This window comes from Hoplias malabaricus, chromosome 3 (genome assembly GCF_029633855.1).
Source record: "Hoplias malabaricus isolate fHopMal1 chromosome 3, fHopMal1.hap1, whole genome shotgun sequence".
Taxonomy (NCBI): Eukaryota; Metazoa; Chordata; class Actinopteri; order Characiformes; family Erythrinidae; genus Hoplias; species Hoplias malabaricus.
Window position 1 is genome coordinate 35138207 of NC_089802.1, and position 16616 is coordinate 35154822.

Below are 16616 nucleotides of genomic sequence, written 5' to 3' on the forward strand. Positions count from 1 at the left end.
CTCTTCATGTATCACTTCGCAAAATACATGTTACCTAGCAACAACACCAGCACTTACAAGACAGCGCATCACCCAATGGGGAATTGGTTCATTTTCCTTAAAGTACCCTAAAGTAAAGAGTTATGGCGCAGTGGACCATTGTCTGCTTTCTGATTTGTAAACAAAAGAAAATCGGAAGATGAATAAAAGTTAACTGCTATGTCTGTGGTTTCTGTGATTGTGTTTAACTCGAGTCAAGGCGCGTCATTTTTCTCTGCTGTTCTCGTTCACCAGCTCAGCAGCACGGCTCTAGAGCAATACTCCGAAATACTCACTTTTAACTTAAACAGAGATAATTTGGCATTGCTTTGTGTGTGATATATATCACTACAATTTGAATCTGCTGTACACAATGGTTAAATAATGATGTTTTATTGATTTGATGCGTTTATCTCCGCTTCTATCATGATTTGGACAGAGAGCAGCTCTGGTGTGAACATGGACTGACTCGATGGAGAGAACCAAACTTCAGAACTTTAGAAATCCAAGTTAGCTAAAGCTCCAGAGTTCATTGAAAAGAGGAGTGTGTGGTGGAATGGAACTATTCTATCTCACGGAAGGTTGATTAAAAAAAAAAAAAACTTTCACTGTCTTTATCTTAAAACCTTGATAATAAATGGTGATAACAAGCTGTGGTATAATTGCAATAATGCACTCAAGGTTCCTGCTATAACGTGAGATATTGGCACTGGTGTACTGATCTACGACCGCAGTACATCAGTGCCAGTATCGCACGTAATAGCACTCCCTCTCATGTATTATTGTGTAATTGTAATATGCTCCAGTAAGAATATGCTTCTTTATTTTTTTGTATTTCTACACTGAGCACTATATTAGACTTGTTAAATCAAGATAAAAATGTATATCAGGGAACTATTTACGCCGTCCACTCTGCATCTTGGCCATCATGCCCTATTCAACCCTTTCATCATTACATGTCTGTGGCTCCTTTCCTCCACAGATGGTGGCCTCTGATGGGATTCAGCAGAGCTCTCCAGCGATCGTTAATATCACAGTGATCGATGCCAACGACAACACGCCCACCTTCCCCAACGTCTCCTACAGCGTCAACGTTTACACAGACATGCAGCCTGGGGAAACAGTATTACGGGTAATCAATAAGCCACTCACTGCTTTAGCAAACAGTCCACTCTGGCTCAGTAATAGAATTAGCTGCCCTCGTTTATGAAGGGCTTATATCCGGAATAATTGGAGGATCTGTCCGTTCAGGCTCATCCTCAGCTGGACTTTCTCTAGTGGCATGCCAGCCCGTAGCCTATTAACCTGCTTAATAGTCAGAGCACTAGAAGAGGAAGTCATTCTTGTGTGTGTGATGGACACAAAATGTCAAGACCAATCTCAGAATGACACACCCTGCTGTCATAAGTGTCCAGTCAAGAACAAGTTTATTCATATTATAGAACTTCACACCTGTTCTCTTTGTCCTGAGGGCTGTGAGGTTAAAACATTACTACATTTTGTAGTAAAAAATAAGTCAGAATGCAGTAACATTTGAAGGTTTGTACACAACTACTTATATATTAAAAATGTTGTGTTTATATACAAACGTATTGAAATCATCTAAATAACACTTGAAGACCAGACATATTCCATTTAATCAGGTCCACTTACCATATACATATGCTTTATATATGCACACTATCTGTTTCTCTGCATAATTTGTTATATAAGTGTCATTTGGCCAGTGACAAATGTCTGTGGGTTACTAGAAACAGGACGGGAAAAAAACAACAACCTAAAAAACAAAAACAAAACCAGTTCTTCATTATGGACAGCAGTGGACATACAACCGAGACTATTCATAATTGGGTTTCAAACATAACTGATTGGAAAAGCATAATGCGTATTTACTTTATTCTTTTTGGCAGTCAAAGCAAGAAAACACTTTTTTTCTGATTTAGAAATCAGCCAGTGCACCTCTAATAGCACCTCTAATAGTGACTCTAATAGTGACTATTGTACTTCACAATTTACACACTCTTGACATTTTCTGAGGCCTCTTTGGGAGGAGCCCCATAGGCTGTTTTCTGAGCAGCCTTGGAGAAGTTCAATATCTGAGACTTGCGTGGGTGTTGAATCAACTTGACGGAATCACATTGGCTATTTACACAAAACACATGAACAAAAACAAAACAAAACAAAAAACCCCGAAAGACTTTATATTCTGGAAAACACACGCAATTTGTACAATTATTGCTTTTACAACCTGTCATCAACACTTTACCCTCATACCGTCTGCAACAGTAATTGACTGATGGTATAATTACTCAAAAGCTTTGCAGCTCTGACATCCTGAGACGTTAATTTGTCAGTGTGTTAATGTGCTAATGTCTCAAATATTACTGGAACGGAGATCTTTAACATCATTTTTATCACTTAGTAATCACATCAGTGTGAAATGTATTATCTTCACATTAACATAAATTGACAAACTCTGCTATTTAGTTACAAAATTGTACACAAGACACAAATCATTGCATATGCTTCTATTCAGTTTAGTTTAATTCTAGCTAGCCAGCTATCTATCCTCTATGTAATATAAAAATAGTACGTAAATTCTAATCAGATTTTCATATCTTCCTAAACTGGGACGATTTGGTGCAGATGTGTTTTTTAAATTGTTATTATGTCAGTAAGATCCTGATAAAAACAAGAATTTCTATAAGATACTGAGTTAGTTTGGTTTATTTAGGTATTTATATATTTGGGTATGTATATATTTATTTAATTATATGTCTCTAAAGGACAGAGACTTGTTGGTTAGACAGATTAGTTAATATGTGTGTAAGTTTTACAAGTCATTTAATGTCACATGGCAAATTGTAGCCTTAGGGTAGTAGTCAGCAGTAGCATGTCACACAAAAGGAAATGTGTCTGAGCTGAAGGTCATTTGGCCAGTCAGGGTAAGCCCCTTCCAAAAATAAAGGTGACTGTTTGCTTTCAGCTGACGGCAGTGGATGCTGATGAGGGTCCCAACGGGTTGATAAGCTATAGCATCCTGGCGGGGTCTCAGGGACACTTCACCATCAATAACCAGACAGGACTGATCACCGCTGTACCTGGCATCAATCTGAATGTGGGTCGCTCCTACGCCCTCACCGTCCGAGCTGCAGACAATGCCCCACCCTCACAGAGGAGGTAAAACATTTAATATATAAATGTAGACAAATATAGGTTGTCAGGATTATGGATATTAATGAATATTTTAGGGTCGGCACGGTGGTGCAGCAGGGAGTGTCGCAGTCACATGTCCAGGGACCTGTAGGTTGTGGGTTCTAGTCCCGCTCCGGGTCTGTGAGGAGTTTGGTGTGTTCTCCTTGTATCCGTATACGTTTCCTCCGCGTGCTCCGGTTTCCTTCCACTGTCCAAAACACACGTTGTTAGGTGGATTGGTGACTTAAAAGCGTTCATAGGTGTGAGTGAATGTGTGAGTGTGTGTCACCACTACCCTGAACTGAATAAGCAGTTTCAGACAATGAATTCATGAATTAATTCATTATCTATAACCACTTATCTTGTTCAGGATCGCGGTGGGTCCGGAACCTACCCAGAATCATTGGGCACAAGGCAGTAATACATCCTGGAGGGGACGCCAATTCTTCACAGGGCAACACACACTCGCACACATTCACTCTCACTCACACCTACGGACACTTTTGAGTCACCAATCCACCACCCAACGCGTGTTTTTTGGACCGTGGGAGAAAACCCACACGGACATAGGGAGAACACTAAATGAATGAATAGAACCAGTGAATGAATGAATAAATGAATATTTTAACTTATACATTATTGTATAATTATATACTCCACCAACATATTAAATAAAGTAAAATCGAATAAATTAAGCTGTAATAATTCAACAAAATTGTGTGATTCACATAGTTGATTATTAAAGGAAGTTTTTTTTCTTTATCTTTTTGTAGTGATAGGAACCAGGGTTTGTTTATACCAGTCAACCATAACATTATGACCACCTCTTTGTTTCTACACTCAGTGACTCTCTATTCATTTTCTCAGTCCCACTGACCATACAGGAGCACTTTATCATTCTACAGTTACAGACAGCAGCCCATCCGTTTCTGCACACACTTTGTTTGACCCCATTTTCCTTCCCTTTCATGGTCAGGACACTTACAGGACCACCACAAAGCCGGTATGATCTAGGTGTTGGATCATTTTCAGTGTCGCAGTGACACTGACGTGGTGGTGGTGTTAGTGTGTGTTGTTAAAACCGAGTCCACTCACTGTCCGCTCTGTTAGACACACCTTCTTCATTTGTCCACCTTGTATATGTAAAGACAGAGCATTAGCTCATCTGTTATTGCACAGTTTACGGTGGTCATACATTAGCCCTTCATCAGTGATCACTGGATGCTGTTTACAGGAAGATGTTTGCTGGATATTTTTGGTTGGTGGACTATTCTCAGGCCTTTAATGACTTCAGCAGCACTGCTTTGTCTGATCCACTCATACCAGCACAGCACACACTAACACACCACCAGTACATAAGTGTCACTGCAGCACTGAGTATGACTCACCCAAATCATACCTGCTCTGTGGTGGTCCCATGGGAGTTTTGACCATTGAACAACAGGGTGAAAGGGGGCAAACAATGTATGCAGAGCAACAGATAGAGTCTGTAATTGTAGACCTACAAAGGTAATTGTAGCGCAGAGAGAGATAGAAAGAGGAGAGGACCCTCTTCTGGTCATGATGTATACTGTATAGGAGATGCTTTCTATCTCCCCTCTCTCTCTTAAAATCAATACAGCACTGCAGGGTGACAGATTTTGCTCTGGACAGAGTGGCGATATTGTCCCTCGCTCTTGTCTATCTGGCACTCAGAGGGGCCGGAAATGAGATGATTCTCCCTCTAATTGTGGCTACCTCCTCTTCGGTCCTGTCCACTTTGGCTTGGCCACAGCCTTTTTTTTTCTGGATTCTGTCAGGCCACAGGATCGATAACGCACCGTTGCTGAAATAGCGTTCCATGCCGCCGCAGTGTGTCAAAGTTCAACTTCGAACTGTTTATATGTTGCAGGCTCTTCATAAGTTGCAAGCTCTGCAAGCTCAGTTCATAATTGACTCTTGGCTACCATCGCATTTCCAATGGATAGGAATCACAGAGGATTAAATGGAACATTGTAGATCGTCCGAGTTAAAGCCTGTGGAGAAAATGCAGAGTTTGTAGATGAAAGAGGAAAGGCAGCAGGTGTGTAATTATTTAGGTCAGCCATATGGCGCTTAACTGGACAGAGTGAGCGTGATCAATTTTTTTGTCAGCGTATTACAAGTTTTACTGTATGAGCAAGCTGATCTTAATTAGCTCCGTAAGACGCTGTATTGGAACAGGCTACCATCTAATAGAGTCGCACTCACGCTCCTGCAGGCTGATGACTACACACTGAGAGCCAGATGTACAGTGCCATTTGCACAGGCATAGCTCCCTAAAATATCTACTAGACAAGGGACGTGATTCTCTTTCATACAGTGCTGTGCAAAGTCACAGGACAGCTTTAATTTTTTCCATTTTCTTATTTACCATTTTAAATTCTGACTTATTAATTTTTATTTATTTATATATTTGAGGAGATTATGTAATAAGTGATCCACTTACATAAGGAAGGAATAAGTCAAAGTGACTAAACAAAGTTAAAAAGCTTTTTCTAGCGCACAAACAGAACAGAGAGCTGGCAGACGGTGAAGAAACATTCTCAGAATTTTATAAAGCATGTTATGTTTGCAGGGGACCTATTACACCCCTTTTCCACAAATTAACACATTACCCTGGGGTCTTAATGAAATGCCTGTGACATGCTTTAGGCAGAACACCACAAGGATCAAACAACGCTGCACTGTTCTCACTCTGTCTGAACGGCCCTTTTCAGAATAACTGGCTTTGGTAAGGTCATTTTAAAAGTGCTACTGGAGTTTTAGTAATTCACTGCAGTTCTGAGAACAGCACTCCCACCAAAAATAGCCCTTAAGGACCTTATCTGCTTGTCCTTCAAAACAGATAATGGGTGCTAACATGGAAGGAAAAAAAACCCTTTATGTTTAATGATAATGAGTAGTATACACGTTTATAACATGCTGTGTTTCTTTAGGTGATTCTTTAGGTCGTTTTATGGTTTTGAGCATGGCGTGTCGTTCAGTAGCTGAACTTGAACTGAATATTTAATCACTCTTCCAGCGCCTCCGTTCTCAAGAAAACCTACATAAATCCCTACACCGGGGATATGTCGGAATATTCCCCACACAGAATTAGTATAACCTAGGGTTATTTTTACTGCTACTTTTACAGTAGGTAAATGGCTCAGGAATCTTTCCTGAAATGGGAGCATGCACTCTGCTCAAAATTACTGAAAAGGTCTATTTGAACTACTAAGTAATCATAATAAGAAGCCGAAATCAGAATGGCTCATTTTATCCCATGTTTACCGATCTAGGCAGATCATGAAATATCTGCCTGGGTTGTCTTCTTTCACACTGTGTGGGTTGGTAGGCTCCAAATCCCCAAACGTATGTGCAAATGCACTGAAAATGAATGGAAGCACTGATAAATGCAAAGAGTGAAATTTCTTTAAACTCCTTTGTTTGCTTTCTGTTTCTTTGTTTACCTTCAGTTGATGCAGATACCTTAAGTTTAGCAGATGGTTTTCTCTGAATAAGCCTCTTCATGTTTTCAAGTCGGTCTTTCTTTCGAGTTTCGAGCATCTTTCTTTTTTTCTTTAATATGTCTCATAGTTGATTAGTGTGGCAGATGTTAGGTACTTGAAGTTCCATTTAATAAAATGTATTACATTTATTTTTTAAATTATTTTTTATGTAATACATTCTGAATTGCACTGTTGTATCTAATGTGTTTACACGTCTCTAGGAGCTCTATCACCACCGTCTACATCGAGGTTCTCCCTCCCAACAACCAGAGCCCTCCACGCTTCCCCCAGCTTCTCTACAGCTTAGAGATCAGTGAGGCCATGAGGACTGGAGCCACACTCCTTAACCTGCAGGTCAGATACATTGCTGATAGCCAGCACTCCAGAATTGAAAAGGATTATACCCCAGATACTAAACAATAACCCTGGTCTGGTCAGATTTGGAACATTTAATGGAACTTAGCACACAAATTTAATGGAAGTAAGCACACAAATGCTTTTTTAAATTAATTGCTAACACGTATAGTACAACAGATTACAGTGTCTATAAGTATCTATGTGTTCTCACAGCTGAAATTCACCCTTTCCAGAAAAATTGTGGCAGTTACTGCTAAAAAAGGGAACAAACTGCCTATTAATGCTCTTCATTTCAAGAGAAATGTTGTGAGCAAGTGTCCACACACTGTCCTCAAACTGAAATACATTTACTTGAGTCAGGTATACTATGGGGTGGTATCATTCATGCTTCACTGGGTGCAAGGCGGAAACACACCCTAGAGGGGACGCCAGTCCTTTGCAGGGCGACACACACTCACAATAACTCACACATTCACACCTATGGATACTTTTGAGTAATCAATCCACCTACCGACGTGTATTTTTGGACTGTGGGAGGATACCAGAGCACCCAGAGGAAACCCATGCAGACACTGGGAGAACAATCCAAACTCCTCACAGACAATCACCCGGAGCGGGACTTGAACCCACAACCCCAGGATCCTGGAGCTGTGTGACTGCGACACTACTTGCTGGGCCACGGTGCTGCCCTAGTATTTTTTTTTTTATTATTATTAAATATTTCCCCCTTTTTTTATTTCTTTGTAATTAATGAAAATAGTAAAAAGCCTGATCTTTGACTTTTATTATAAAATGTCTATAATTTGGCTGTTATGTAAGAATTGGAACTGTATTAACTGTATGTAAGTGTCGGTAACCAAAAATTATTTTAAAGGAATCTTGGTGTTATATATGAAGAACTTGCTTACTCACAGACTTATTTACTCACTTTTTCATTCACTCACTCACTACATTCTCTCATGTTTAACAAAATAAGGGGTTCTACTAAATGCTTTACAACTATTACACTGTGTGTCTTTACCTTTTACGCCTTTTTAAGTGAGGAAGCCAAAATTTGTCCCATAACCATATTTTAGTTTGAGCTTAGTTTGTGACAAAATATCATAAAAGTAGGTTTGAGCTACATTTGTGTATTGGTCACTCAGTAATGTTCAGGAAGTCTTAATCTGGTTACTCCAGTTTTCCCATAGGAGCCAGAGCCTTCCAGAATCTCAGCTTCTGGAATAACAGAATAATCGTTACATGAAACTACTTCTGTGTCATTTGCAGGCAACTGACCGTGAAAGAGATCCCATTACATACAGCATCCTGAGCGGTGATCCCGGCGCCATCTTTGAACTCAACCAAACGTAAGCTTCCTCTTAAACTTTTCTTTTATTTTTTTCTTCCACATTTAATGTTCGTCCACATTTGTGTTATTTAGTGGCAGATATGTAAGCAAAGTCTTTCTGAGTGCCTTTTGAAGGAACACTAGGTAATATTTGACTACACACCCAGTGTAATTCCTTTTTACAGCACTGTATTAAAAATCGATAGAGAGGTGGAGGGATTGCAGGTGGTATTTTTCCCATCTCCAAATGTTACATAATGCAGTGTCTGTAGTGCTGAGCATGGAGAGGCAAAAACAGAGGCTCTGTTTTCCCTATTAAAGGTCATTGAAACATCACAATAATTTTGAAGCTGTAATTTTAAGGTATAAATATTACATAGTGTTCCTTTAAATTAAATGTTTCATTCTAGAGACCTTAAAAACATATTTTTTATTATGTAAAAATTCACATAGGGCTTTATTTTATAAATGTATTAATAATTTAATTTATTTTATATATTATTTTATATTTATAACTATTTTAAAACTATGGTAAAATACAGTGCCAGGCATAAGGCAGTGTTGTTTGAGCCAGTTCATGTAAGAACTTTACATAAGATGCTTTTAAAAGCTCAGTCATCGGGTTTCTATCACCACCGCTGTAAACAATTCAGACTCAGTAATTTTCCCTAAAATATTAATAAGACAGCTTTTGGTGACTTAGTTCACATTAATGAACAATAAACATTAATTTATTCATTTATTCCTCTGTAAGTTCTTAATCCTGCTCAGGGCCGTTGTAGGTCTGGAGCCCACCTAGAATCATTGGGCACACTCCCTAAAGGACATTTCATCTGATTGATATCAGGTTAATTTTTTAAATGAATAAAACCTTTGTGAAGCTGAAGGGGTTGAGGTTTGAGTCAGGTTTTTGAACGCTGTGATTATCAGTCAATATAATAATCAATCAATCAATCATTCAATCAGATAATCAAAATGTATTTATTTGGCACTGATATTGTCACAAAATAGCTTTACAGAATTGGTATCAGAAGAGATAATGTGCCCCATGCGAGCAAGCTGAAGGCAACAGTGACAAAGAAAAACTTCCTCGAAGCTGGGGGAAGAAACCTTGGGAAGAAACCAAGATTCACAAGGGGGTCAAACTACTGACTTTGACAGTATCACCAGTTAAGTCTGTTATTATGCCACAGTGCATTTTGTAAAAAAACGAGTCCATTTGTACTTCATTGTAATTGATGGAGGTGGGTAATGGCGAGGGGTCAGAGGCTGGTAGCAGTAGATGGAGGTGACCAGCTGGTCTGAGGTGGACTGCAGGAGAACCCAACCGACAATCTTCCACCAGTGGGCCGTCATTTTCTCAGAAAACAGTACAAAGATGGAATTCGTTTGTTTAAGTGCATAGAAAAGCATATGTAAATATTTTCATTAGTGTAGGGACTCTAGCAGATCTGAAGCTATCAGATTGCCTGGAAGGAGGGAAACAAGAAGGATCTCAGACTTTAGAGCATCCTGAGAAAAAAGGAATCCATGCACTCCACCATCTTCAAACTAAAGTGAGTGTGAGCACAGCATCCAAGTTTACCATGATTCTCCAGGTCTTTGAGTTCCTGAATCAACATCCTTAATCAGGAGGAAGAGGTTAGTTGCCAAAAGCTTAACTGAACAAGTGGGCTTTGAGCCTACAGTTAAAAACAGTGACTGGATCTGTGTCCAAAACACAAGCTGGGGCTTTGTAGGAGAAGTCTTATGAATTCTGGTGGTTCATAGTGCATGATGGGGTCTTGCAGGTATGTGAACATGCAGGGCTTCAAACGTTAGAAAAAGAATTTTGTAATCAATATGGAATTTAACTGAAAATCAGTAAAGGCCTTATATAATCAAATGTTCTGGATTTAGTGAGGACCCTAGCATTTTGAATTTGCATTAGAGTTTACTTAAGTTTCTGCTGGAGCATTCTGACAGTAGCACATTGCAATAATCTAATCTCGATGTAGTAAAAGCATGTGCTGAGTTTTCCACATCTGGCAGGGATAAGGCATTTCTAAACTTAACAGTGTTACAAAGTTGTAGGAAACCTGTTTTTTCTGAGATCTGAGTCAATTAAGACACCCACATTTTAGCTGATGAGCTAGAAAGTACAGGGAAATTAACAAAATATAGTATTAAGCCTGATACTTTATTTAAAACATGTTTTGGAACTAGCAGGAGAACCTCTGTTTTGCCATTAGGTTTTTTGGGACTGGTCTATTTTGAATTTGCAGATTAGTGCCTGCAGCATAAATCTGCTGCACATACAGGAAGCCAATGAAGGGAAAAAGCAGTGGAATAAACTCAGGAAGACCGAAAACAAACTGCTCTGACACATTCTCTATCAGCTGCAATTCCTGATTATCCAAGACCAAACCAGTGATGCTGTGTGTGACACTGACAAACTTAACTGCAGTATGTTTGTGACTTTTCTGTCATGCTAACTTGCACTACATCCATGAGGTAAAGACAGGCTTGTTGTTCATTGGACGGTGTTGACAAGCACAACAGCAAACCCCAATTAGAGCTCCACCTTCAGTTTGAATTGGTTTCACAGTCAGGCTCTTCTCCCCTTAATAAGATGACATTCGCAGCCACATTTAGCTCAACATTTCTGATCGTTTTCCTCAGAAGTTCTTTTTACGAGATCACACCTGGCCTGTCAACTGCTCCATCCACGGTCACTGTCCAAAAACAATAACCTAAGATTATAAAAGGTTGATGTTACCTGACGGACATGCCACTAAACCTAACTGGAGAAGAGGATTCCAACCACAACCAAACTAAACTCAGACATCTCAGAGAAAAGCAACAAAACACAGGACGGAAGAACAAAATAAAACACAGATGGTAATGTGAAGAAAAAAAAACAAAAACAAAAAAAAACAACCACAAATGTATGAACCCCCGTGTTGATTCGGACCGACTTTGACAAAACCGGAACTTTTTAGGCCTATGGATCAGCTGTGTGTCTGGAGGAGGAAGAATGAAACATACTCAGAAAAGAACATCCTGCCAACAGCTGTTTTGCTTTCTCTGGCACTGGATACCTGCGGCGTGTGGAAATCCTAAGAGAAAACCTCATGCCTTTCCTGAGGAAAATGAAGCTGGGGGTTCTTTGGTTATTCTAACAGGACAATGATCCCTAGCATAACTCGATGTCCACCAAGGCTTGGATATAGTAGAAGTCCTGGAAAATTCTGGCGAGGCCATCACAGTCACCTAACTCAATCCCTGTAGAAAATCTTTGGTGGGATGCCAGAAGCTGTTGCCTGGCTATGCATCATTTTTGGAGCAGGTAATAACAGAAGAAGGATGCTCAACTAAGTACTAAAAATAAGGTGGAATAATTCTGAGACTGCAGTAGTCATTAAAAATGACTTTGGTATTGTGTTGAATTTGAAAAAACTACTTGTTGTATTAGTTATTTAAATTTTGAACTATTTAAATGTTTCTGGTTTAACTTTTTTATTGCATAGCACGGCTATTCATTATTTCTTTAAAAAATAAGCCAATTCTGGTGTGGCATGTTACCACAAGCTGCTTCAGTCTCCTCCCACCTCCCAGGTGTTCATTGCCATCAGTGGTTGCATAGTATCAGTGGTGGCGTATTGCAAATGTTATACAATATTAACAATCCTGTGTGCATTGTTAAGAGCATCATCAACAGAGACCCCTCCTTCCGAATTCCCTTGGTTTCTCCACAGTGCAGAGCTATAGCCTGGCTGCTATTCAAAAAGGGGGCTTATGCAATAGCTCAGCAGATCCACACATTCAGCAAAAGGTGCCTGGAGGCGAGTCTGTAAATGTGTACTTAGCTGCCGACAGCTGGTGTCGACTGAACAAAGACTGATGCATGCTTTGCCAAACATACTCAGAAAAGGAAGAAGCACAGAAACTTGACAGCTTAAGAATAACAACCCATAAATGTATCTTTTCTTGTGAGACATGTAATGTTTCTTCAGGTTTGAAAGCTGTAGTAAGTCAAATTTACACAAATTTCACTTACCTCAAATGTAGTCCATCAACCACTATATGTTTGATCTCAGTAATGTACACAAGTCCATATACGGCTTGTTCCTGAAGTTAACTTGGAAGTGTATGTGTGGTTTTCCATTGCAGAAACTTCTCTTTATCCTTTAACATGAAACAGGCTTTTTCTTTGGTTATTGTGCCTTTAAAATTGATACACATCAATGACCTCATTTCTGATTGGCTGCTCTGCATTTGCCTCATTGATAAAACCAATGGAGACTGAAACCCTAATTACTTTAAAGTAAATGTGATTAGTTAAACTGCTGTAGGCGGAATAGATGCATATATATTATGTGTTGGTTTTTGTGACATAAGAAAAACTTATTAACTAAAAATTAAAAAACGGGGGCGGCACGGTGGCGGAGCAGGTAGTGTCGCAGTCACACAGCTCCAGGGAGGTTGTGGGTTCGATTCCTGCTCCGGGTGACTGTCTGTGAGGAGTTGGTGTGTTCTCCCCATGTCTGCGTGGGTTTCCTTCGGGTGCTCCGGTTTCCTCCCACAGTCCAAAAACACACGTTGGTAGGTGGATTGGAGACTCAAAAGTGTCCGTAGGTGTGAATGTGTGTGTGTGTTGCCCTGTGAAGGACTGGCGCCCCCTCCAGGGTGTATTCCCGCCTTGCACCCAATGATTCCAGGTAGGCTCTGGACCCACCGTGACCCTGAACTGGATAAGCGCTTACAGATAATGAATAAATGAATTAATTAAAAAACGGATATGTTTTGGAACTTACTTTTTATTAATGCACACTTTGAATTAGAGACTGAATGAGATTTTAAAATTTTGTCTAAAATAAAATATCAGTTCTTTGGCTTTGGACTGGAGCCACTAGGCTAATGTAGCTAACAAGTAATTTCATTGACTGCCAGAATTATCACACATTTATCTCAGCAATGTCCAGTTGTTAGTTATCTCTAGTAGACTTATATATGTAATTACTAACACTGTGACATGTGTAATATGAAATGGACTATTGAGCATCTGCTGTTGCATTTAGCTATGCATTGTACATACTCATATATACTTCATTTTACTCTGCAACTCAACAGTGTTTCAAGCAAATGGTAATTATAGGTATGCAGTTCCCCGTACATCAAAATTCATTAAAGCTGAATGCTTGATCCAAGTTCCTGGCCAGGATTTAAAAATCTCCGGTTTTAAAAAGTAATATGAGATATTTTTATATATGTATTCAGGTATTTAATATTTTTAAAACAAATGCAAATCTCTGGGGTTTAATTAAACAAAGACCACCACAGAGCAGGTATGATTTGGGTGGTGCTTCATTTCTTAGTGCTGCAGTGAAACTGACGTGGTGTTGTTATGTTAGTGTGTGTTGCGCTGATACGAGTGGATCAGACACAGCAGTGCTGCTTGAATTTTGAAACCCTGTGTCCACTCGCTGTCCTCTGTGTTAGACACACCTACCTTATTGGTCAACCTTGTAAAAGTTGGTGTAGTCCTTCATCAGTGGACACAGGACGTTGCCCATAGGACACCGTTGACTGGATGATTATGATTAGTGGAAAATTCTCAGTCCAGCAGTGACACCGAGGGCAGTAAAAACTCCAGCAGCACTGCTTTGTCTGATCCACTCGTACCAGGACAACACACACTAACACCTCACCACCACGTCAGTGTCATTGCAGCGATGAGAATGAAGCACCACCCAAATCATACCTGCTATCTGATGGTCCTGATCATTGATGATCATGTCAAAGGGGGCAAACAATGTATACAGAGCATCAGATGATGGACAAAGTGCTCCTGTGTGGTCAGTGGAGCTGAGAGAATGGAAAGTGAGTGGAAAAACAAGGAGGTGGTCATAATGTTGTGGGAGATTGGTAAGTCGAAAACACGTTGCCAGAAGTTTGCAAAATTGTTCATAGGTGTGAAAGTGTGAGGGGGTTTCTTTGTAGTGAGGCCCATTATATTGAATTGAGTGACTGTGATCATAAACTTACAAACATTAGTATCATCACTAAACTAAAGCCAAAATATTTGATCACTGATCATTTCATTGCTCACAGACCAGGACAATAGCCTAAATTTTCCCTTTAATACATGGAGCCCACAGAGCAGGCGCCATGGCAAGCCCTGTGCTAACAGGAGCACTCAACAGGAGCTCAGAGACACTCCAAGCTCGCCGCCCACTCATCCTCCTCCTCACCGACTCAGAAAATCAAATTAGTTGGATAACCTCTGCCTCACTACGGCTTTGGAGTGATTCTCAGATGATAACTGCGCTCTCTCTCTCTCTCTCTCTCTCTCTCTCTCTCTCTCCCCCGATAGCCTATTAGTCACACAGAGGTTCAGAAACACTGGAGTAAATGACACCTTGTTTGGCCTAAATCCATGCAGTTTGGTTTTCCAGCTGCTGCTTAGAATAATGGTGAAGCTGAACTTTAATCTTCGTCAGTGATCATCACCATCAATGTCACATAATGAGAGAGAGTATGCATGACAGATGATGGCCCGTGTGAATAGATAATACATACACGAGGATGCAGCATTGTGTTGGTTTGCTCATGTATACAGCGCAAGTCATTCATTTCATGCACCTCCCTAAGCTCTTTGTCTACAAGGCAGGTTTTTTTTAATGGTTTGCAAACTTCTCTGCACGAATTGGAAAAGCTGAGAGGTGAAAAATAGTGTGTGACAAGCTCAGTTTGTGCAAAAATTTGATTCCAGAGACAAGCGACAAGAGCAAATAGTGAACCTGTAACGTGCTGTGTTGTGTTCTGTTTTGTATTGTTTCTGTTCTGTGCTCCCCTTGTCATGTGACTATTTCCTGTCTTGTGTCTGCTTCTTGATTATTCCCTGGTCATGTTATACCTTTCCCTTGTGTTTCTAGTGTCATGTGTCTTAATTAGTACCCAGGTGTTTCTTGTTTGTGTTGACTACATATAGTCCTTCTCAGTGTTTCTTGTTTGTTGGTCACTGTATGTAGGTTTGGTTGTTGTTCATGGGCCTTAGCATTGTTCTATGTTTATCTATGTTTAACCTTCTTGTTTAAGTCTTGTGTTTTATGTTTAGATTCTTTGTTTAATGTTTAGCTGTGTTTAGTGTTTAGCTGTGTTTAGCGTTTAGCCCCTTAGTTCTGTATAGTCCTTGTTTAGTGTTTAGCCCTTGTGTTTAGTGTCCCTCTGTCTAGTTTCCTTTAAGTTATTGTAATAAAGCCTCCTGCACTTACCTCCTTCCCTTGCTCCTTGACCACTTCTACGCACCCCCCACCCCCCATTATTACAGAACCTCTCACTGTGGATCACTAGTTTGTCAAAAAGTGTTTACAAACACCATGTGAATATTCAACAGTCTGTGTTTCATTGTACTTTAAATGCTGTAATATTTTTTTTTAATGCCAGCAGCACCTTAAGTGATCTGTATGTCTACAACATGTTGTTCAAAACTGAATACATTTTACTGATGCTCAAAAATGTGGGGCAATTATTATTCTATCTTTAATTTCCCACAGCTCTAGTCTGGTTTAGCTGTTCGTAATGACATGAAGAACTGGCCAAGAATTTTGTGAATGACTAATGCATTGTCTTCACTGTCCTATTGAGGCACAAATGATTCCAGCAGTTTCACATTTGATGCTCTAATCTCTTAAAAATGGCCTGTTCTGTCTCTATTTGGGCTGTGCATACTTCTATTTTTCATCTTGGCTATTTTTTCCAGACATAGAGGCATATATTTTATTATTATTTATGTATTTATTTTATTATTATTATTACTTTTTTTTTTAAATCCCATACCCAGTCTCTCCCTTGTGAGTCATCGAGAAGCCAATAGTTTATTACTCTAGGATGCTCATAAAACTTCAGTGTAAAACTCCACCGTCTGCACTTTCTCTGAGTTTCATGTGGTGGTTGTGCTTTTCAGGTCTGGGCTGTTGTTGCTGGCGAAGATGCTGGACAGGGAGAGCATGGATCACTATTTGCTGACCGTTACTGCATCCGATGGCAAACCGGACGGGGTAAGGCCTGCTGCAGCTGGTCAGCTGTTCTCTGTCAGTGTGGTAAATCAAACACTGCGGAACACAGTCGCTCTAAAGCTAATCCTCTGTCTACAGTAAAGTCATTTTAGTCCAAGTGGAGCAAAGCATTCTTCAAAAAGAATGGAGATTAGTCCAGTTTCCCAC

General features: G+C 39.8%; 1 protein-coding gene across 11 annotated transcripts in view; it reads left to right on the forward strand.

Moving 5' to 3' along the window:
- Window positions 1-16616, forward strand: part of pcdh15b (protocadherin-related 15b) — a 323490-nt gene that overhangs the window by 164256 nt on the left and 142618 nt on the right. For all 11 annotated transcript variants that reach the window (XM_066663505.1, XM_066663496.1, XM_066663499.1 and 8 more), the window contains 5 exons: window positions 1001-1150; window positions 3005-3198; window positions 6944-7076; window positions 8349-8428; window positions 16358-16451. In XM_066663505.1, coding sequence (XP_066519602.1) covers window positions 1001-1150; window positions 3005-3198; window positions 6944-7076; window positions 8349-8428; window positions 16358-16451 — 651 coding nt within the window. The remainder of the gene's footprint in view (window positions 1-1000; window positions 1151-3004; window positions 3199-6943; window positions 7077-8348; window positions 8429-16357; window positions 16452-16616) is intronic.